Raw genomic sequence first — 22658 nt, 5'->3', positions numbered from 1 at the left:
TCTGGTTGTTTGCTTTTTGTGACGTGAGATGGACAGTTGTTGTGGTTTTTAAATTAGTAATCAAAGCAGTGGACTAGGAGGCTGCTTCAGCTGGCAAAGTCACCCAAGTATGTTCAGGAGGCTTAAATGTTTATTATATTCCTATACCTGCTATGCCATCTTAATCATTGGTGGAAGAACATCTCAGAATTGTTTTTCTCATTGGCCGTTTAAGTTTAATAGTAAAAGACTGGTTATAAAATATTTAGGGAAATGAGAATATTTTGTGGACCATTTTATTTTTAAATCTGTACATTTTAATGAAAACATCTTGGCCAAAAGTCGGTCATAGTATTTTAAAACCCATTAAAATGAAGTTTAATGAGAAAAAAAGTGAGTGTGTAATTATAGGGTCAAAGTTATTTTTCATCATCACTTTAATGATAGCGTTCCTTTTTCTTATTGTTTGTTACAAGTCTGAAATTGGTCTCTCTTTGAAAGTAATTTTTATTTTTCCTTTAATTTTTATGTCCTTAAGGGTTTTATTTGTTTTTTAGGTGTAAATTATTATGTTTGCTGAGTTTGTTCGTCTCTGTCACCATGTGGACTTGTATCAGTTTTTTTGATGGTGGTTAGTGGTGTTTTCTTCTGCTACAGATGACTTCTTCCAAATTCATGTGCAGTAGAAGAGAGAGAGCCAGCCACCTAGTATCCTAGTCTTGTAGTGGCAGGGTAGTTTTGTGACCACCATTTTGGTTTCCAGTTTGCCTCTGCCTGTTAATATGTCTCACAACCTGTGGTCCTCTTTCTCATACCTGTTCTATAGATTTGTTTTACTGTGGGTATAGGAGAATACAATGTTAAGCTTAATCTAATATTATGAATTTTTAAGTCAGTATTAGTCAAAAGCAAAGCTTTTATAACTACCAATCAGCAAGTGAATTTCAACATACTGCAAACCTGTGACTTAACTTGTAATCTTAAAATATTTGAGCTGATAACTCTAATCTGGTTACTTGTGTAATTTCATAAATATGAATGGATTTTTTATAATTAAAAAATTTAAAGCACGATAAAAAGTTTGCTCTTTAAACATACTGTAAATAAATTTAATTTACTTTTTTCCAGAATCATGCTCATGAACATTTCCTGGATCTTGGAGAATCCAAAAAGCAGCAGGCCAATCAACACAATTATCGTACAAGATCTGCATTGGAAGAGATTCCTAGACCTTCAGAAGAGATAGAAAATGGCACAAGCTCTTCAGATGTAAGATCTTAGCACATTCATAAAATTTCTGTTTCCATTTTTACTTTTTTGTTTTTAAATATGACTTTCATTCTTTATAATCATTGATATATTTATAGATGTAGCTCAAGCATAGTATTTCTAGGCCTTATAATATAGTGACAGCTTCCATTTACTGAAGACCTACTATGTGTGTTCCAGGCATGGCACCACATATTGATAATCTCAGATGCGCAAACAAATTGGTGTGAATTATTTCCATTTTATATATATGAGGGATATGAAGTTCTAAGATGTTTAGATTATACATTAACCTAACTATTAAATGGGAGAGCAGGGATTAAACCAAGGTTCCTTTTACTAAAGCCATCCTTTTTAAGTGATACCATGAAGCTCTGTTTGTAGCTATATTACTGATCACTAGGCATTTAGCAATCTTCGTTAGTTTTTAATGTCTACCACTTTAGTTTTTTTCAATGTAATTTAAAAAGTATTCCTTATGTATAAATACTTCCATAAATATTATTGTTCCTACTAAATGAAATATTCTTTCAGCAAAGATAGTTCATTTGCAAGTAAAAATTAATTCTATTTAGCACTTAAAACCATCGCCCTTTCCCCACTCACTCAGTCACCCCCGTCCCCACGGTTAGGCCAAAGACTTTATGATCTTAGACACTGACTAGGATTACATTTTTGAAACCATATTATGTTTTATAATGTTAAACATATATGGGAATTCCCTGAGTATATTTTCTATGGACAGGGAGACAGTAACACAAATTGAGGATATTCTAACTATAATTTAAATGTTAATTTCTGGTGTCTTTAGGTCTTAGCATGGCCAGGTCAAAATGATATGTCCAATCTGGTAAAAAGATCAAATTTCCTAGTTACATAAACTTGACATGACAATTTAGATATACATATAAAATATAAAATATGTGTGGGCTAATTATTTGCCTTATAAATGTTTCTTTATTTTTGAAAGTGTTATAGTATGATTTTTTTTTTAATAGTAAGTTTCTAGAAAATATTTTAAAACAATTCAGCTTATTAGAAACGTGTACAGAACAGAAAGTCACTGTGGGCACTATGTATTAATTAATGGAATAACTTATGATTTTTAGTTCAAATTTTGTAGTTTCATATAGTGACTATTTTATATTTAAGAATATGTTTTTTTCTCTCAGTCTTTAAAGAAGTAATGTACTAAGGGTGTGAATAATCAGATCATTTGTTTTGTTTTCAGTTATGGTAAGTAGAAATTAAAGAGAAACTGTTTGGGTAGTTTTTAATCCTCAACAATTTGGATAATACCAGAACTGGAATATTCTCTTTTTTTGTGTGTATGATAAAGCTATTTTAATACTAATATAAGATAAAAGTTCCTAATTTCAAGCTTCCCATAGTATCTATAGAAAAAGTAAAGCTTAAATTTTAGCAAAGGCCCAAGAGGTAAAAATTGACTTGCTATGTCAGCTGTTGAATTTGATATCTAACCTAGAAGATAAGTTTTGAAGCTTCTTAAAAACAATAAACAAAGTAGAGGGTGGCACAAAAGTAGATTTACAGTTGTGAGTAACAAAACAATTTATTTATTTATTTATTTATTTTTTAAAAAACAATAAAATGTGATTTTATTTTATTTTATTTTATTTTTCAGATTTAATGTGTTTTATTGATTAAAATATTACATTTGTGCCAATTTCCCTTCCCTCTGCTCCCCTCCACCCGGTGGCCCCCCTCCCTCCAGTTGTCCCCCCCTTTTAGATTATGTCCATTAGTTGTGCATACAGTTCCTCCCAACCTCTCTCCGTCTATTTCATTCCCTCCTACCATGATCCCCAATTCCTATATCATCTCCCTCCCTCTCCCCACTCCCCCTCCCTGTTGACCTCCCCCCAATATACTTCCCGTACCCACAGTTCCTTTTCCACTCTCGTTGCCTGTTTAGTTTGCCTTTGTTTCATCTCCCTAGCTTCTGTTTTTTAAACCAGTCCCTTTAACATCTCATATAACAGTGGCTTGGATCTAATGAACTCTTTCAGTTTTATTTTGTCCTGGAAACACTTTCTCTGTCCTTCTATTCTGAATGACAGTTTCGCTGGATAGAGTATTCGTGGTTGTAGGTTTTGGATTTTCATTACTTTGAATATTTCTTGCCAGTCCCTTCTTGCCTGTAGGGTCTCCCTTGAGTAGTCAGCTGATAGTCTAATTGGGACCCCTTTGTACATAATTCTTTTCTTCTCTCTTGCTGCTTTTAAGATTCTCTCTTTATCTTTAATTTTTGACATTTTGATTATAATGTGTCTTGGAGTGGTTCTCCCTGGGTCCAGTCTCTTGGGAACTCTCCTTGCTTCCTGGACCTGCAAGTCTATTCCCTTCCCCAAGTCTGGGAAGTTCTCCTTTATTATATTTTCACTGAATTTTTCAAGTTCTAGTTCATCTTCCTCACTCTCTGGCAAACCAATGATTCTTATGTTGGGCCTTTTATAGCTGTCCCAGAGGTTTCTGATCCTCTCATTGTTGCTTCCCATTTCCTCTCTCTGCATTGGTTGACTGCTTGTTCCTTCTCCATATTCCAGTTTGTTGAAATGAACTCTGGATTTTTTTTCCTCACCATCTGTCTCGTATGTGGTTTTGTTCCTTTCGTTATGAATGTTTTTCGCTTCTTTCTTATCTTTTTCCTGCTCTTTTGTGAATTCTGTAAGCCACCTGATAACAATGGCCCAGAATTGAGCCTCTGACAGGTTTCTTATCTGTTCATCTGTCAGGTTCTCTATCTGTTGCCTGGTGAGCTGTGTCACCGGGATTTCTATAGTTGTCTGCCTCATTTTGACAGATGCTTTTTGTTTTCTTGGGCCGGCTGTAGGGGGCAGTGCCTGTGTACGCGTCACAATTCAGCGACCGGCGCCTGTCCGCGACCTATTTCGCAGCCCTGTGGTGCTTCCTTTGGGGGCGGGGGTCCAAGGTGGATTCACACAGTTATTCAGCTAGGAGACCGGGATCCGTCCTCCCGCCCCCCTGGGCCTCACTGTTCAAGGCGATGCGGTGGCTGTTTTCCCCAGCGCTGGGGTCGCGCACTGCCAGGGGCTTGACTGCCTCCGGGCTTTTTCGCCGCCCCGCCCCCTTTCTCTCGTCCTACCTGCCCAAAGAGCGCCGCTGGTTTATAACTTCATATGTTGGTCTTCCGTGTAGTTTTATTTTCTGGAATTTCTAGTTATCCTTTGTTTTGAAGTAGTTGTATTCCTCTCTAGTTGTAGAGGGAGACCTAGCGTGTCCGTCTAAGCCTCCATCTTGGCCGGAAGTCCCCAAAACAATTTATTCTTGTGTTATTATTTGTTAATTATTGTATTTTCCATATAAACAACTGTAAACCTACTTTTGTCCCACCCTGAATGTTATTTATCCAAGAGACTGCACTGAATCTATTTTGCAACTTATATAAATCAGGTTTTAATTTCAATATCTTAATTTGATTGGTAATATTAGATAATACTATATTTTCTGTAATATTGCACAATAAAATATGTATTCAATATCTCATAGGAAGGTGAAGTTGTTGCTGTCAGTGGGGGAACCTCTGAAGAAGAAGAGAGAGCATGGCATAGTGATGGCAGTTCTAGGTACTTCAATGAATTTTTATTTCTTCAAATGTAATGTAAACTCTTTAGATAGCTGAAGATTTTTTACGAGCAACATTTTTCAGAGTCCGTTTGAGTTAAAAGTTGCTCCTTATTTAGAGATTTTTGGAGTCGTACAAAATTTAGATTTTTCTTTCTGATATGTTTTCTCTAGTAGGAAAATATTCGGTTATTGCAACTAGGTCTGCAAAATGGTGCTTCTAACTATCTTCATAATTAGTAATTTACTTTTGAATGCTCTGATTTTAACACTGAACCACAAATTAATTTTGAAAAATATTTGAGCATGAAATTATAAAAGTAATGAGATCTTGTAGTATTTACTGTTTTATATAGTGGAATTTGTTGAATGCTATTAATTTCTTTTTTCAGCAGTGAGAATAAGCTTTTTTTTATTTCTGTTATCCCCACCCTATTTGACCATGTGAGGATTCCTTCCACTCCTTATAATAGCAATTCACAGTATTTCAGGGCTGACATTGTAAGGCCTTAATAACAAGAGATGTAGCCTTTGGAAATTGTCATTATGTTTAGCCCCTCACACTTATTCTCCAGCAGCAGTAGCTTTTAAAATAAAGTTTCCAAAGAAACCACGAGGTAGAGGCTGTAAGAACTCCTGCTACGCCCTGGCTTAGTGTGGCTCAGTTTGCTGCAGTGTCATCCTGTGCATCAAATGTTGGGAGTTGGTTCCCCATCAGGGGACATACTTAGGTTACAGTTTGATCCCTGGTGCAACGACTACAAAAGGTAGTCAATTGATGTTTCTGTCTCTCTTTCCCTAAAATCAGTAAACACATTTTAAAAAATAAAAAGGAATTCCTTATATCAGTGTTAGAATCAAGGGCTTTCCTATATCCATAACAATCATTCCCATTAGTGCTATGCAAGTGCCCAAAGTTATGTCTGCTAGTTTTCTGCATTTGAAACAGGCTAGCAGTTGAGGGCAATATTGTAAAGAACATGCGCTCTCAGGTTTATACTTAGGTCTTTGCTGGCAGCAGCAGGTTTTACATAAGAGCTGAGTGCTCCAGAAAGTAGCAACTATCAGTATTTGGCAGGTGCCATTTACAGTGACCATGGCCGGGGGGGGATAAGTATAAATAAATGCTCATAAGTTAAAGGTAGTCTATTCTTGGATGGATGATTGCCTGCCAGATGCATTCCCATGCATCCAGAATAGAGTCTGAAAAATACTTAAAGTTCTCTAGAATCATTTTCAATTTTAAAATAAAGTCATGAAGTCATATTAGAAAACCAGTAAATTATTTAAATTTTATTTGTAATGATTATTCTTGGGGACATATAGGAAAATGCCTATACAGGACATTGGGCCAGGGCAAGAGGTGGTGGTAGTAGAATAGAAAGAACTCCAGAAAAATCTGTCCTTTGAGGATTTGCCAGAAATACTTTCAGGAGAGTGAGGTCATATATCACTAAATCTGGGCAAGTAATTATTGATTTTAACATAGTATATTTTAGATTTAAGGCATTTATACTTATAAAACAATATACAATCAAGTAATAGTCTCATGTACCAAAATTGAAACAGAAGATCGCATGATTAGATTCTTTATTTTGCAATAACACTAGTTAAGTAAAACTTAGGTCTGTTGAAGGTAAACTGAAAAGAACTAGTAAACATAGTTGGTAGTGATACGTAAAATAGTAAGACCTGTAGTTTTCTGAGTCATGGCATGTTTTGCAGCATATGATATATGTAAGGTATATACAAATGCTAAGTATAGTTTACAAGTTCAACCTTCCCACTGGGTAAGAATACCTCTAACCGTGCCAGTTCAATATCAGGGCATCAGTGCTCTAGGAGTCCCCGCTGTCAAGAGCTCTTACCTATCAAAAAAGGAATCCCTATACCTCCTCCTCAATGTTGATACCTCCTGTGCTCTCCAGGGCTCTTTCTACTATTGCTAGAATTGAGGAAGGAAACTCTTTCCTTCTTGTATATGTTCCACAATCTTTTTGAACAGATGAAACACTCCTAAATCATTTTTTGGCTAAAATCATAGAAGGTACTTAAATTCATTGTTTCAATTTAAGCTATAACTTCATCTTAAAAAAAATTTTTTTTAAGATATTTAAGCAGAGTAAGTCTACAGAAGTTTGAGAAACTTTTTAGAAGTTGAGTTAAGTTAGGGAACTATTTGAAGTTTATTAATATGTACTCTTTATTAAAACTTTTTTTTTTTTTTGCATTTTTATAAGACAAAGTCTTAATGTATATATTGTATGTGTGTGTTTTTTAAATCCTTTTTTTGTTTTCTAGTGACTACTCCAGTGATTATTCTGATTGGACAGCTGATGCAGGAATTAATCTGCAGCCACCAAAGAAAATTCCTAAGCATAAAACCAAGAAAGCAGAAAGCAGTTCAGATGAAGAAGAAGAATCTGAAAAACAGAAGCAAAAACAGATTAAAAAGGAGAGGAAAAAAGTAAATGAAGAAAAAGATGGACCAATATCACCAAAGAAAAAAAAGCCCAAAGAAAGAAAACAAAAGGTTGACTTTTTAAATGTATATATATATATATAAACTAATGTTTTCTGTGAAAGCACAGCACACATTTTAAAAGTGCAGTTGATGAACATTAACACTGTTGAGGTATACCAGCAAGTAGTAATAAAAGATCTTAGAAGTACACAAAGTAAAATGGAGTACAGCAGGTCCTTGAATAATGTTTCTTTCAATGTTCTTTTGATTTAATGTTGATAAGATGCTGTAAGAATTTAATTTTTGTTTATATTAATTAACCTCATAAATTGGATTTGCTACACATCATTTTTACTTCGTTGTAAGTCAGAGAACCTGTTGACATGTATACCAAAATATGTTTAGTTTATTCAAAAACGTGAGGTGTTTCTTTATATAATTATGTTCTAAATATTGAGCATTTAGTGTTATAATATGAGCATATTTTCCTTGACAACCTGGTGGGATTTATTTATATATATTTAAAAAGTAATGCTACAAAATATACAGTTTTTTAGTCTCTTAATTGCCTTTACCTTTTAATCATATTTATTTTTATTGCTGAAAATAAACAGCAAGCATAGGAGGAAACTTGTCATAGTTGACCATAAGGCAAATAGGAATATAGAGTAAGATACTATTGTTTTAACAAGCTTTTATTAATTTATACAGTGTATAAGCCATAATTAGATGTTAGTTTTGTTGTACTTGTAGTATTAAATACTCTGGAGACTTATAGGGCCTTTATCCCCAGAGAACTTTGACCTTTTTTTAAAAGATTTTGTTTACTGTTTTTAGGGGGAGGGGTAGTGAGGGAGAAAGAGAGGTGGGAAACATTGTTGTGAGACAGAAACAGCCTCTTATACGTGCCCTGACCTGACTGGGCTAAACCCATAACCCAGGCATGTGTCCTGACTGGGAATCAAACCAGTAGCCTTTTGCCTTGTGGAATGACACCCAACCAACTAAACCACACTGGTCAGGGAGAACTTGACATTTTTTAAGAATACACTTGTCTTAAGTGTTTATTTTATCTGTGTCAGTTGAGCTCTTGTTTGTTTGAGCTTTATAAGTATGAATTACTTTTTAGATTCCACTGCCTACTGTTCTTGTCACCTCCTTTGCTTTTGTGTGGGGAAAATTTACCAAAGAGAATACTTAGCTTTGCCCACAGTTATTTTTTGTTTTTTGGTTTTTTTCCTTCTGTTTTGTCAATGATAAATGTATACGGACCCATTACTTCATGTGGTAGATTGGTTAAAAAAATTTATTTAGCCATGTATGACTAATAATGTAAACACTTTTTTAAAAAATCTCAAGATAATTCTGATGAACTTTTGAGATTTACACTGTGAGAACATAATTCTTTTGTCCCAAGAGTGCAGTTTACTTCGTGGTCCCCTTGATTTGATAATCATCTCCGAACTAATACCTTGGGCTCCTTCATACAATGCAACATTTGGATCCACTGTTACTGTTTGCCATATTTTAATTTCACTGTTTCTCTTGAAGTAATGTAATAGGATCTGTCTGCCACTAAATTTAGGTGGGATAGATTTTAAATATAGTAAGTTTAGGATATTATAGACTATTCCTTTTAATTTGGACATGATTTGGTGTTAGCCTGCCAGTGGATCCAACAGTAGATAGACTTGTTCTTATTCCTTAGTCTTCTCATTATCTCAAGTAATATTTCCCTTTTTATGCAGAGTTCTAGAGCTGGAAAGTAACTGAGATGATTAAATAATTGATAGTATTGCACATATGAAAAGACGAAAATATTTTCAATATGACTAATTCTTTTTCAATTAGTTGAGCAAGAATCAGTAAGGCAGATAAAGAAAATTAATAAATCTCAGATGGCATCTGACATATATCCCTTATGCTTTTAGGAGCTTTGAAGACCAGATCAATAAATTTTTATTGAATGGTTACTGTTTATAATAAAGCAATACAGTGGGTAGAAAGATGTGTAAGACAGAGTACTTATTCTAAAAATAATGTGTGACTAGCAAGTTGCTCAAAACCCCCAAGATGGACACCGAGGGAAGCATATGTTTAGTTTCCAGATTGGTTTTTTAAAGATTTTATTTATTTATTTTTAGATAGAGAGGGAAGGGAGGGAGAAATAAAGGGTGAGAAACATTGATGTGTGAGAGAAACCTTGATCAATTGTTGGCAGATTAATTTTAAAGATACTAAATCAGAAATTAAATGGTGGCATCTTATTTTAGAGTTTCAGGTAAGGCTTCCAGAAGAAATAAGATTTGAAGTGGGCCTAGAAGAATTTCTGTGGATAGAAAGAAAATAAATTAATTACCTGTATCTCCAGTTCTTTTTTTTTTTTTTTAATCTCCAATCATGAGGCTGAAAAGTTCGATGAATATTCAGTGATATTTATTCCGAGTGGTTTTAAGTACTGACACAAATGTACTTTAACTAAAAATTATATGTTTCCTAAGAATTATTGGTGAATAAGAATTATCATAATGATTCTTGTCTATGTCAGTCTTACAGCTATAACTATGGTTATTCCTGTTTAATGTCCGACTTATCTGTCTCCATGTAAGTGTTGTTAGCTATCCCAATCAACATAGAGTTTTCCTTATGTGGAGAGATACTTGCCTAGTATAATTGGTAGTCCATATTGAGGCTGGAATTAACAGTTTTCAGATCTTTTCTACTTTTTTTTCTTTTTATTAAGTCAAAGGACATCTTTTTAAAAACACACTTCTAACTCAAAATCTCAGTGTATGTAAAACTGATAAAATCTGTGGATCTAACTATGATGTATGCGGTACATAGTAATATAGTTACTACTCAGTAACTGGGTAAAATAACTCTTCTGATATTATCTGACTTAACATCACAAATCTTACACATGTAAAACTTATTGTCTAAGAGTTTCTCTCTAACCTGTTGCATTCTAGTCCTCCTCATCTCAACAGTAACAACTCTTTTAGTTGTTTACACCCAAACCTTAGTATTATCCTTAATTCCCATTTTTCTTTTATATTGTACATCCAGTCCATCATGGAATTATCTTGGTTCTTTCTTCTAAATATGTTCAGCACATAACTGTTTTCACCATTTCTGTTGTCAATAGTGTGAGCTACCATGAACTCTCCCTTGTATTATTGTAGTAGCCTTCCACCTGTCTTCCTGCTTCTGCCCTTTATCCCCTCGTCTATTTTTTAAAGCATGTATGAACAAAATTTTTTTTTAAAGGTCCAGCTACTTGCCGTTATAGCCTGAAAGCAGCCATAGACAATACATAAACGAATGGCTGTGTTGCAATAAAATTTGATTTATAGATAGCACACTGGACTTAGACTATGTGTGGGTCAAAATTTGTAAATCGCTCCTCTGACTAAAATTCTCTCCAGTAGACCCATGCCACATGTAATAAATGCCAATCTTCTCCCATTTCTTATTCTCCAAAGAGAGAGTGCACCTGGTGTATTTGAGAAGCAGGAAGATGTGGTTAAAGAAGAGAAAATAAATATTGGGTAGCACCTGTAGCAGTACCTGTTGGAAATACTGTTTTGTAATATCTCATTATAACATTGCTTCTTTTAGGTGAACTTGCATTAACTTAGTGATAACTGCCTCCTTAAAAAAAACAAACAAACACAAGAGAATAAAGCTTAGAATCTTAATATAGAAACACTGAACCAAAACATTTTTAATCAATTGCATGAGTTTTCTCTACTTGTCAATAATATTAGGTTTCAAAGGCTCTTAGAAGTCCATTTTTCCTAAGTCTAAGGTAACAACTTACAAACCATGATGGCCACTTGTAGATGACCAGCAAAGTTAAAAAAGTTGTTCTCAAAGGCCCAGTTTTATATTTACCCACAAAAAAAAAAAAAAAAAGAAAAGAAAAGAAAAGAAAAGAAATTATTAAGGGGCCTGGTTTAACATTTTGTTTGGAAAAAATACAAAGAAAAATTTTTTGCCAGAAGCTAATTGTGAGCCCAAATTGTGAAATGGCTACTCCAAAGAGGAGAGGAGTATTCCTGGACTATATAGAAGTATAAGACCCAGCCATGAAAACAATTAGCCTTCTGTGTCTTGCACTAATCAGCCCATATGAGAGAATATCTTAGTTAGTTTTACTAACACACGATGGCTAGGACTTTTTTAAAAAGACTCAAATATGCTTTGGTTTGTTACATGAAAAGTTTATAAAAGTGGTAGAACTTTGAGAGGAAGGGAGACTACTTGGAGCTTATACTTTGGTGTTTATGGGAATATCTTTGCACTTAATTTTGTTGTGAATGGTGTCTGTAGGGTTTTGGTTTATCTAGTTCTTTTTCATGTAGTCATTTTGGAGAGATTGAAAACTATACTGCTACTACTGCCTTCTTTCCAGAATAGGTTTTTACTGCCTAAAGAACATACATGTTGTTCATTGATTCCCTTTATTTAACTACCTTTATAGTTATTTTTAAAGGACAGATAGTAGATGAATACTTTTATGATAATATTACTTTAAATGTTCTAAACTTTAGAGATTGGCTGTAGGAGAACTAACGGAAAATGGGTTGACGTTAGAAGAATGGTTGCCTTCAACATGGATTACAGATACTCTTCCCCGAAGATGTCCATTTGTACCACAGATGGGTGATGAGGTACATTTAAACTTTTAAAAACATCCTTTATTTCTTTCTTTTAAGTTACTTTAAAATTTTTTAGAGCTCTAGAAACAGAACTCAAGAAGATTGCAGTGGTTTCATAAAGTATCTAGATGTTTGTAACTATGTACAGAAAAATAAAATTAGTACAGAAGTGCTAATGATCATCTTTTTTGAGGCTGCTGTAAATATTGCAATTGCAAATCTAAATATTGTAAAAATGGAAATTTTGTTGGCATTTTAAAAACTAGTATGTATTTTTAATGAGTGTTTTATTGCCAGCTTTTTCTTTTTTAAATTAAAAAGTATTTTTCTTAGCTTAAGACTTAAATATGTATAACATTATATACAATATATATCCTGTTAAAGAAAAATGAAATTCAGCATTTTATTTTCATTTAATTTTATTTTGTAAGTGTTTCATTTAAATACTTAAAGGGTTCATAATCTGTTACTTAGATGTTTAAAAAATTCTATTTTCTTAGAATAAGAAATATTTCATTTTTAAGAAAATGTAATTAGCCATCATTTGACTATGTACTTTGGACTATGAAATGAAAATGTAAAATTTTAAATCAAAAGTTTTCCACTCTGGGGTTCATGTTTCCTTATTTTATGCGTAAATGGTAAGAGATGGTTATTTGGTGCCCAGTACATGAGCCTTAAGAAATCAGGAATTAAAACTGCTTTTTTTAGCAAAACACACTAATTAGCTATAGGAAGCGGCAGGTGGAACTTCGCAGTCAAAGGAGGAAAACAAATACTTTATATTGCAAGAGTAACTAATGAACAGCCTGAAATAATTCATGTAGAAACCCTACTTGCCTAAAAAGTCTTGAGGAGCCCAGACCATTACCACATTATTGTAATGTAGTTACAATAGTAGATCTTAACAGATCTGCCACGTCAAGAAAATGCTTGATTATATTATGTTTAATATATTATTTCAAGATGGCCAGAAAGTGTAATTGCTTATCGAATAATTTTTTTTCAAACTGTTTACATTGTTTTTTTAGTTGTTAGTGCTTAAACAGGTAGGGCCTCATTATTCAGTACCATTCCTTCATACTGAATTTCAGACAACTGAATAATGATATTAATGAATAGAATAAAAGTATGTAGAATAATGGATGTCTCGAAATGTTGCTAGGAACTCAATAACATTTTTAAAAAGTTTAATAGCATTTTTTTAACAAGCTCTACTATTTTTTAACAGTGGGAAAAGTACTTGTTATCAAACTACTGTGTTCAAGTACTAGTTCTGTAGGATGGTAGTCAGGAGTTACTTAAATTTGATAGTCATAAAATGAGGATAAATAGATACCTTGCTGTTTTTATACGGATAAAATGTAAGTGAGAATACATTTTTTACTTTCAAGTTCTCCATATGTATAAACTACTTGCTACAAAAGGGAACAATACCATATTCCCTCACTTATCACGGGTATTATGTTTTAGAACCCCCGCGAAGTAGGAACCTTAACATTTATTCTACACTCTTAAACTTACATAACTTTAGCAACATATGTATACAGTACCGCAAAATCCCACGATATAGCAAAAAGTCTGCAATAAATAATTAAATATAATATTTTTAAAAATCCCATGATAAAGTGAGGCCGCAATAAGTGAACCGCGATATAGAGAGGGAGGGACTACTGTAAACTAATCATGACCCCTGGTTACAATTTTGTTATGCAGCACCGATTAACTTAAAAAAAAATTATTTAGCCCTGACTGGTGTTGCTCAGTGGATTGGGTGTCTTCCTGCAAACCGAAAGGTTACCAATTCAAGTCCCAGCCGGGGCACAAGTCTGGGTTGTGGGCCAGGTCCCCAGTTGTGGGCATGTGAGAGGCAACCAGTCAGTGTTACTGTCTCACACTGATGTTTCTCTTTTTCTCCCTTTCTTCCCCTCTCTTTAAAAATAAAATAGATTAAAATTTTTAAAGTCATTCTATTATGTTGGGCATTGTATTAAATGCTTTACATACATTTTCTTATTTCAGTCACATAATAATTTTATACAGTGAGCATTATTAACTTGAGATAAGAAGGTGAAACTTAGAAAACTTCAGTAATTTGCCAAAGATCACACTGCTTGTAAATTGGTAGTATGAACTCTTAAGCCTTAAGAAATAGCTTTATCATCGGGAATCAAACTGATACATTTTAAACATTTCAAATATGTTTTTAGTTGGATAATAATTTAACCCAGTATCTTAGGAGGAACCGACTCCTAGGACATAAGTGATTGTTAACAGAAGAGGGCATGTTCTGCACCCCACCATCTGACACTGCAGAGCTCACATGGCAATGGAAATATATAGGAGCTTATTAAGGAGACAGGCTTAAGGGTCTAGTGACTTTTCTACTGGATGACCTCCCACTGAGGAGCCTCTACTAAGAATCCCTTATATCCTCCCATTTGAGGTTTTCTAAGGCCAGAGTTTTATATTGATGACTTTTTATGTATTTCTTCAGGTTCTTAAGATACTGGCTTTTTTTTTTTTTTTTTTTTTTTTTTAATTTCTTTTTTTATAGTTAGCCATCCTCACCTTTAAAATATTTTTTTAATTTTAATTTTAATTTTTAGAGAGAGGGGAAGGGAGGGGTAAAGAGAGGGAGAAAAACATTGACCAGTTGTCTTCCCCCTGCTCCCATCTGGGGACCTGGCCCGAAACCCAGGCATGTGCCCAGTGCTCAATCCACTGAGCCACACCAGACAGGGCCTATACCTACAATTCTTTATTTAATGAAATTTTAATTTATTTTGTCCAGTACTCATTAATTTTAATCTTCTATTTTATTTTTTTTAAGTACAGGAAGCTTTTATTCACTCATTAATTGATTCATTCATTCTATCACCATTTATTCCACCCTCTTCCACTTCCATCCATCCTCCTCCCCCTGCAATTACCACATTGTTGTCCATGTCCATGGGTTCTTCCTTTTTTCTTTTTTTGCTTTATCCCTCCACCTTTCAACCCTCCCCAGAGCTGTCAGCCTGCTATCTATGAGCCTGTCTTTATTTTGCTTGTTATTTAAAATTTAAAAGTAAAGTGGTGGTGGTGGTGGGGGAAACCCCACCAAAGTAACTCCTCTTCTTAACTTCTTAGTCTTTAACCAAAGTAATGTTATTTTGAACACTTTGGTTTTGATTATGTGGCATTAGAAAAACTTGAGGAAAAGAAGGAAAAAATTATGATGTTAGAATATCTTTTAGTTCAAAGGACATTAAATTCTTGCATATCGCGTTTAAGGAAACACATTCAAGTTTTTAAATTGTGACTTTATTTTCATTTTAGGTTTATTATTTCCGACAAGGACATGAAGCGTATGTTGAAATGGCTCGGAAAAATAAAATTTATAGTATCAATCCCAAAAAACAGCCATGGCATAAAATGGAACTGCGGGTATGGTGTTTATTATTTAATAGCTCAAAAATATGTAGTTATGGAATACGGAGAAAATTGTATTGTTAGTAGTTTCAGTATAAGAAACAGTATCTTGAAGATAACTTTATTAACAAGAGCAATCCTGGGGAGTAGAGGGTATTTCACATTCTAAGAAACATAAGATTGACTGAATTTATATGCTGTGATAACTTTATAAGTTGGGTACAAAATATAATTATAGAGAAAATTATATAACACTTGTATCTGAAGCAAATATACTTGTAATTTGATAAGTATTTCTAGATTTATTGGCAGTACTTCAAAATTACTTAAGTGTTGGAAAACTTATTTCACTTAAATTATTTTTCTTTTTTCATTTTTTTTTACTATTCAAAATTGAAATGGAATTTGCATACTATAAAGTACACAGATCTTAAGTATGCACCTCAATGAATTTTTGCATATACACAGAATAATTACCTAAATCAGGATTGAAATGAATAAATGCTTTCTTGATTATGTTTAGTAGTTTATTTTGGTTTAAGATAGTTTCTTATTTTTTATCTTCCTCAGGAACAAGAGCTGATGAAAATAGTTGGCATAAAGTATGAAGTGGGATTGCCTACCCTTTGCTGCCTTAAACTTGCTTTTCTTGATCCTGATACTGGTAAACTGACTGGCGGATCATTTACCATGAAGTAAGGACTATTGAAAAAGGCAATGGTTTCTTAGTATTGTAGATTGTTTTCCAGGTAAATTTGAACATCTCTTAGATATTTTTAGGTATGTGACCTAATTTATTTCTCTTTGTAATTAGATACCATGATATGCCTGATGTTATAGATTTCCTAGTTTTGAGACAACAGTTTGACGATGCAAGATACAGGCGGTGGAATATAGGTGGGTAATTTTAGAAGCTATACATGTGTTTTTTTACTCTAATAAGTGATTTCATAGTTTTCATAATTTGGGAAAAGAAATCAGAGAAGTTGTCTAGCCATTTCTGCAAATATTAACAGCAAAGTACAATATTGTGTCAGGTATTTTTTAAGTTTTTTTAAGAATGAAAATACTTTTTTAATTTAGTTGATGCTGAAACTCTTAACTTTTCTTTCTCTTAACTTTGTTTACTTTTATAACATTGTTTATGCTTATTCCTTTAGCTGCTTTGTGCTGACTTAAATTTTTATCCACAAATATTAATTCAAAATTGAAAGAAAAGAAGTCTTCTAGGTCAATATGCTTAATAATTTAATTTAGATGGGACAAAAGTTAAACCTACATTTTTTAAAACTTTATTATAATCTTTAAAAAATAATATTGTAATCAAGACTCAAAGAAATTAAAAAATCCTTAAGAATTTCTAGGCATTTAAGATGCATTAATTTATGTCCAAAGGATATACTGTTCATTAGAGTATTTCTTTTAAAAGTGTTAAACAGGGTCAGTCTGTCATCTTGGGAGTGACATGTGGTGCATGTATAGCATGATGTGGCTTATAAAAGCACATTAATTGATGCATAAGTCCATCTCTTCTCCAGTGCTATTGGAATGCATTGAAGACGTAATGATTTGTCTATAGTTATTGGACTTTGTAAGCTTAGAAATTTACCTGTTGTCTAAAAAAGAAAAATTAAGAAGATGCAAGTTATCAAAATTAGGGTCATGGCAGCTATGAGAAAAATTATATATCATGTATCATTTCTCTGGAAGCTTCAAAAGATGTTTTCCATAAAATAAGGGAGTAAACCATGATAGAGAAAGACATGTAATCCCCTTAGGACACAGGAAATATTTTCACAACAGGAAAGAGCAGAAAGGAATTTCTAAGTAACAGTCAATAGTCCAGGAATAGCATCTGCTAGCAAGCCTATAAAACAACCAGACCAGAAGAGACTGTCCTTCAAAAGTGGTCTTCAAGGGGGAAAAAATGGAACTGATCAAACATCTAATATGCTTGACTTGTGGGAAATTATATTTAAAAGTTTTTATAGTTTTGATTAGCAAATGTGAGAAGACAATCATAAATGCAGGGAAAACTAAAACATTTTAAAAATTGAAACAGTTTAAAATAATACAAGAAAGTAGTTGTGTGCAAGTTGGCTTAGTAGCAAACAATATTTACAGAGTCATGGTAAAGAAAAACTGAATATGTATTAAATTAAATACATACACCTTTTATATACAGTTGTGTGGATTGAGATCAGTAATTAATGTCTAAAATAGATGAGGGAAGAAACAGCTCTACTCATTTAGAAATTTGTAAGTAAATTTGAAGAAGAAATAGTTAAAAGTTTTTTTTGGTTTTGGTTATTTTTTACATTTGATTTTTTAAAATTATTTGACTGTTATTTGATAAAATAAATTTTTTAAGGGCATGCATCTGCTAATAAATTGCAGAACAAATATTCGTGTCCATGAATATTCCAGAAATGAGCTGATATAACAACCTAAGCAAATAAATAATGGCAATCACTGGAGAAGTCAGAGATAGTTCAAATGGATGTACATCAGAATTCACTCATTTGGATCTTAGAGTTGCTCCCTTAACCCCCCAGCAATTTATAGATTAATATTTTTTCTAAAGTTAGTATTTCTTGGTATTTTATTTCTAAAGATGCAGTAGTGCCAATCTCTTATCCATGGGAGATATGTTTCAAGGCCCCTAGTGCAGTGGTTCTCAACCTTCTTAATACTGCGACCCTTTAACACAGTTCCTCGTGTGTGACCCCAACCATAACTAAAGCATAGTGATTAATCACAAAACCAGTATGTAATTATATATGTGTTTTCCGATGGTCTTAGGCAACCCCTGTGAAAGGGTCGTTCGACCCCCAAAGGGGTGGCGACCCACGGGTTGAGAACTGTTGCCCTAGTGGATGTCTGAATCCACAGATAGTACTGAACTTTATACTTTTTCTCTATACAGTACACACATACTATGATGAAGTTTAGTTTACAACTTAGGCACGGTAAGAGATTAACAACAATAAATAATAAAATGGAACAATAAAACAGTGTACTGTAATAAAAGTGATTTTGGTCTCTATATATAAACACACAGTATATATACTTTGTTATATGTATGTTTATATAACACACACACACATGAGCCAGCTACCAAGTAACTAATAAGTGGTGAACATATACAGTGCGGATATGGTGGGACAAAGGGATGATTCACTCCCAGGCAGGATGGTATGGGATGTCACAAGATTTCATCATGCTAAGAGGGGTGGGATTACTGAAGGGAAGGGGTGTACTGGGTGGAGGGGAGCAAAAGGGAAAAAAATTGGAACTACTGTAGCAACATAATCAATAAAATATACTTAAAATTTTTAAAAATTAAAAAAGAAAAAAGTCAGTTTCTCCTTACCCTAAGAAAATGTAAGAACTGGTACTACAATAGAAACTGGTAAGTCACACCTCAGGTGTACTTATTAAATAAGTTTTTTTCCTCGATATTGCTGACTTGTTTACTTACGTATTTTAGAATTTGTAGGTCACATTTTATATATCTTCTGAAATCATACAGGCAGCTTAAGTATCTTAAAGGTATATACTTTGGGGAAAAGGAGCAACAACAGCAGTTTTACATTTCAGAGTAATGAAATGGCTCTTATTCTTCTCCAGGTGACCGTTTCAGATCAGTCATAGATGATGCCTGGTGGTTTGGAACAATTGAAAGCCAGGAACCTCTTCAACCTGAGTACCCTGATAGTTTGTTTCAATGCTATAATGTTTGGTAAGGAAGTATTTGTTGTATTTTAGTTCAGCCTGACTTTCTTGGAACGTTTTCTCCATCTATTAATAAAATGATAGAGATACTTTATTAAAATGCCAAAGCATTTATTTTCACGATGTGATTTTATTTAAAAAATCGCATTACAGTATTTAGATTTTTAAATAACAGGATTTTTCTTCCTTTAAGCTGGGATAATGGTGATACAGAAAAGATGAGTCCTTGGGATATGGAGCTCATACCTAATAATGGTAAGTGTATATTAGGCTTTTTGTATATGTATTATGGAATTAATTTTTTAAATAAGAAACAGGATTTGTCAACTTGCTGTTGCATAAGGTTGTTAGGAAGGTCAGATAGAAAATATTCATTCATCAAATATTGCACATTTACTATTGACCTGGACTTCAGAGGCATGGCAGTGAATAAGAGAGACTTAACATTTGCCCACTGTAATTTGTAGTCTTAACAGGGAAGATTGAAGTTGCTTAATTACAGAAAAAAAAAATTTGTTTTGCTAATAATTATTCATTCCTAAATGATCAGCACTTGGAAGCAAAGATACTTTTGAAACTCCAAGCGGAATTTTTACAGTATTTCATAATATTAAGAGTTCTGGCTTTTGCATGAGACATAGCATAGATTCATATCCTAGCTCTGCCATCTTCTATCTATGCCATTTTGGAAAGTTCCTTAAACTTTCCAAACCAGATTCTTATGATTTAGCCTTTGAAATTATGTAACCTAATACCTCCCTTACATGGCTTCTGTGAGGATTAAGTGATGCCATGTGTATAAAGTACATCTTATAGAGACTGACACATGTAAGGGCTCAGTGAGTAGGTAATTATAATTAATAATAATGTAATAACTGTTACCTTGCATATGTATGGCCTGATACACTGCCTTAGAATTTGGGGGTTAGTCTTTAGGTGGCAAGTATGATATCTTCCTAGGACTGAGAAAAGGCCATGTGGCTAAATCGTGGAGATTATATTTTATTTCTACCTCATTACCTGTCTTTGTTTCAAAAGTATATATATTCCAAATTATTAATAAGAATTGTTTATAAAGGGTGAGAATAAGAGGATTTCCATAAATTATCTTTTACATTCTGTATTGTTTCATTAAAAAAAAAAAAAATATATATATATATATTACTTTTACTCTCAGATAAAAGTAAAGATTTTTAAAAACAAAAAAATAAATTGACTTGTGACATAGTAGATATAATCATATGTAAGTGTTCATTAGTTATTGTATTCTAAGAAGTCAGAGAAAAAAGATAATTTGGAAAAAAGTAAACCCAATCAGGTAATCCTTAGAAATGAGAAAATAGTCATGCAGATAATTGTCTAAAACTAGTTCTTTCCAGAAATTATCACTTTAAAAATTTAATAGCAGAAATGTATTTTCATTTCACTGCTAGATTAGAGCTGTTTAAAACTTTAAAATGTCTTAATCAACTTGTGACCACGTTACATGGCTTATATTCTGGTTTTGTTTTTCTCCTTTGTGAAAGTTGAGTTTGAAGTCACATTGCACTCTAATGAATGTGAGAGAAATAAAGCTAATTAGAGTTTTAATGCCTGAGGTGTTTCTTGAAATGAATTGGTGTCATTGAGATATTGTTTGTTCCCTACCTAAATATATCTGTATGTGGAGGGGGCGATTTTTGTTTTTGACCTATTTGAATACACATACATATGCATCCATAGAGTTTCAATTTCATTTTGAGGAGGAAAAATTTTGTACATAAGTAATTAACATATTTCTCTTATCTGGGTCTAGTCAAAGAAAAACTTACTTGTCAGATTTGTAGATTTATATCATCACCCTAACAATTCTCTTAAAGATTCAGTAACAGATTCTGTTAAATATTCAGGCATACAGAAAGCATGCTGTTACTATTTAAGAGCAATAAGGATAAGAATTATGCCAGTATTCATAATTTTCTCTGTTCATACATTTAAAAAAGTTTAGGCTTTGTTTGAAGTATTCCAAAAAATACTACTTTAGTTCAGTTTTATGTTGTGTGTGTTTTACCAAAGTAAAAACGGAGATTATATTATGAAGTGAGTCAAAAACCTTTTAGATTTGTATCATTTTATAGAAGTACTTTCACTTCACCTGGTAAGTGGTAATAAAAGCAAGTTGTCAGGTAAAATATTTGGATAAGTAGTAATAATGTTTTTAAAAATAACTTAAATTTTACCAATCCTTGACACATGTTTTTCTTTAATAAAATAAAGAATATACTTACCAAGTCTTTATATAAAACTATACTTTAGTCTTTGACAATATCAATTCTACTTTCTAAAGATAACCTGTCAGTAAATTACCATATATTTTCACTAAAGCTGCATTTCTTCTGTGTATTTCAGCTGTATTTCCTGAAGAACTAGGTACAAGTGTTCCTTTAACTGATGTTGAATGCAGATCATTGATCTATAAACCTCTTGATGGAGAATGGGGTTCCAATCCAAGGGATGAAGAATGTGAAAGAATTGTTGCAGGAATAAACCAGTTGATGACACTAGGTAAATGATAATATTAGCACATCGATATAGAAAAAGTTTTCAGAAAGCAAAGGAAAGGAGAAACACTATAAACAAAATATTATTACATAATATCATTAAGTCAGTGGTTTTCAAACATTTCTAAGTGGAATTTTAAAAAATGAGATCTTACACAGGACTCATATCGAAAACACTTATAAATGGGATTGTTGTAGCTGAATTTAGAATGAGGGCCCACCGGAAATGCCAGGGATACTTCTGAACAATCTCATTCTTCCAGAATCCAGTTTGAAAACCCATGGCATATGCAAGCTGACATGATGTAAATTGGAAGAGAATGACTGAAAGATAGATTATAATTATTTGGATAGCTATACCCATTTCCCCCTTAACTTTACATACATATGCATCAGACTGTTTATAAGGGGTGGGGAGAAGGGTATGTGAATTGTTTTGCCTCATTAAAAGAAAAACAATGACCACAAGTTATCCATAACTCCAAACTAATATGGTACTTTGTAGCAACCTCCTTTTCAGTAAGAAATCAGTTTCAGAGAGTCTAGGGATAAATTAACATGAATAAGAAGAGTTAAAGACACTTAGAGACACATATTGTATAATATTTTCATCTGAAGAATTTTATAGAATGGCAGCACTTCATAAAAAATTGTCTGAAATACTATCTTAAATACTTTTAGTAATATTTTAGGATATGAAGTTGTCATACTGTGTGTGAATGAGAAAAGAAAAAATGGAGAGTGACCATAGTTTCTAGATTTTTACCAGTGTACTGTGTCCCATAGGGTCAGTGACTTTGAGTTAAAGACTTTGGAATTTGTTTCCTCTTTTCTGCTTAACTAACATTGTACTTAATTATGTTGTGAAGATGAGATAAGGTGCTAAGTTTTGAGAAAGTCAGTGGTTATAGTATTTGAATGCAATGTATTATAGTGTTAACTGAGAATGAAAAAGTCTTGAATGGCCAGGTTTTAATTAGAGAAATGTAT

At 33.1% G+C, this 22658-nt stretch overlaps 1 protein-coding gene across 1 annotated transcript in view; it reads left to right on the top strand.

The window, feature by feature from the left end:
• The window catches only part of PHIP (PHIP subunit of CUL4-Ring ligase complex), a 135957-nt gene that overhangs the window by 88198 nt on the left and 25101 nt on the right, over nt 1-22658 (top strand). The window contains exons 21-30 of the mRNA XM_090282685.1: nt 1108-1248; nt 4780-4856; nt 7156-7387; nt 11872-11991; nt 15301-15408; nt 15964-16088; nt 16208-16290; nt 19024-19135; nt 19322-19383; nt 21517-21672. Coding sequence (XP_090138811.1) covers nt 1108-1248; nt 4780-4856; nt 7156-7387; nt 11872-11991; nt 15301-15408; nt 15964-16088; nt 16208-16290; nt 19024-19135; nt 19322-19383; nt 21517-21672 — 1216 coding nt within the window. The remainder of the gene's footprint in view (nt 1-1107; nt 1249-4779; nt 4857-7155; nt 7388-11871; nt 11992-15300; nt 15409-15963; nt 16089-16207; nt 16291-19023; nt 19136-19321; nt 19384-21516; nt 21673-22658) is intronic.

This window comes from Furipterus horrens, unplaced genomic scaffold (genome assembly GCF_987537825.1).
Source record: "Furipterus horrens unplaced genomic scaffold, mFurHor1.1.pri manual_scaffold_6, whole genome shotgun sequence".
Lineage (NCBI taxonomy): Eukaryota > Metazoa > Chordata > Mammalia > Chiroptera > Furipteridae > Furipterus > Furipterus horrens.
The sequence above is the reverse complement of the archived record's forward strand: the minus strand, read 5'-3'. Positions and strand labels throughout refer to the sequence as shown.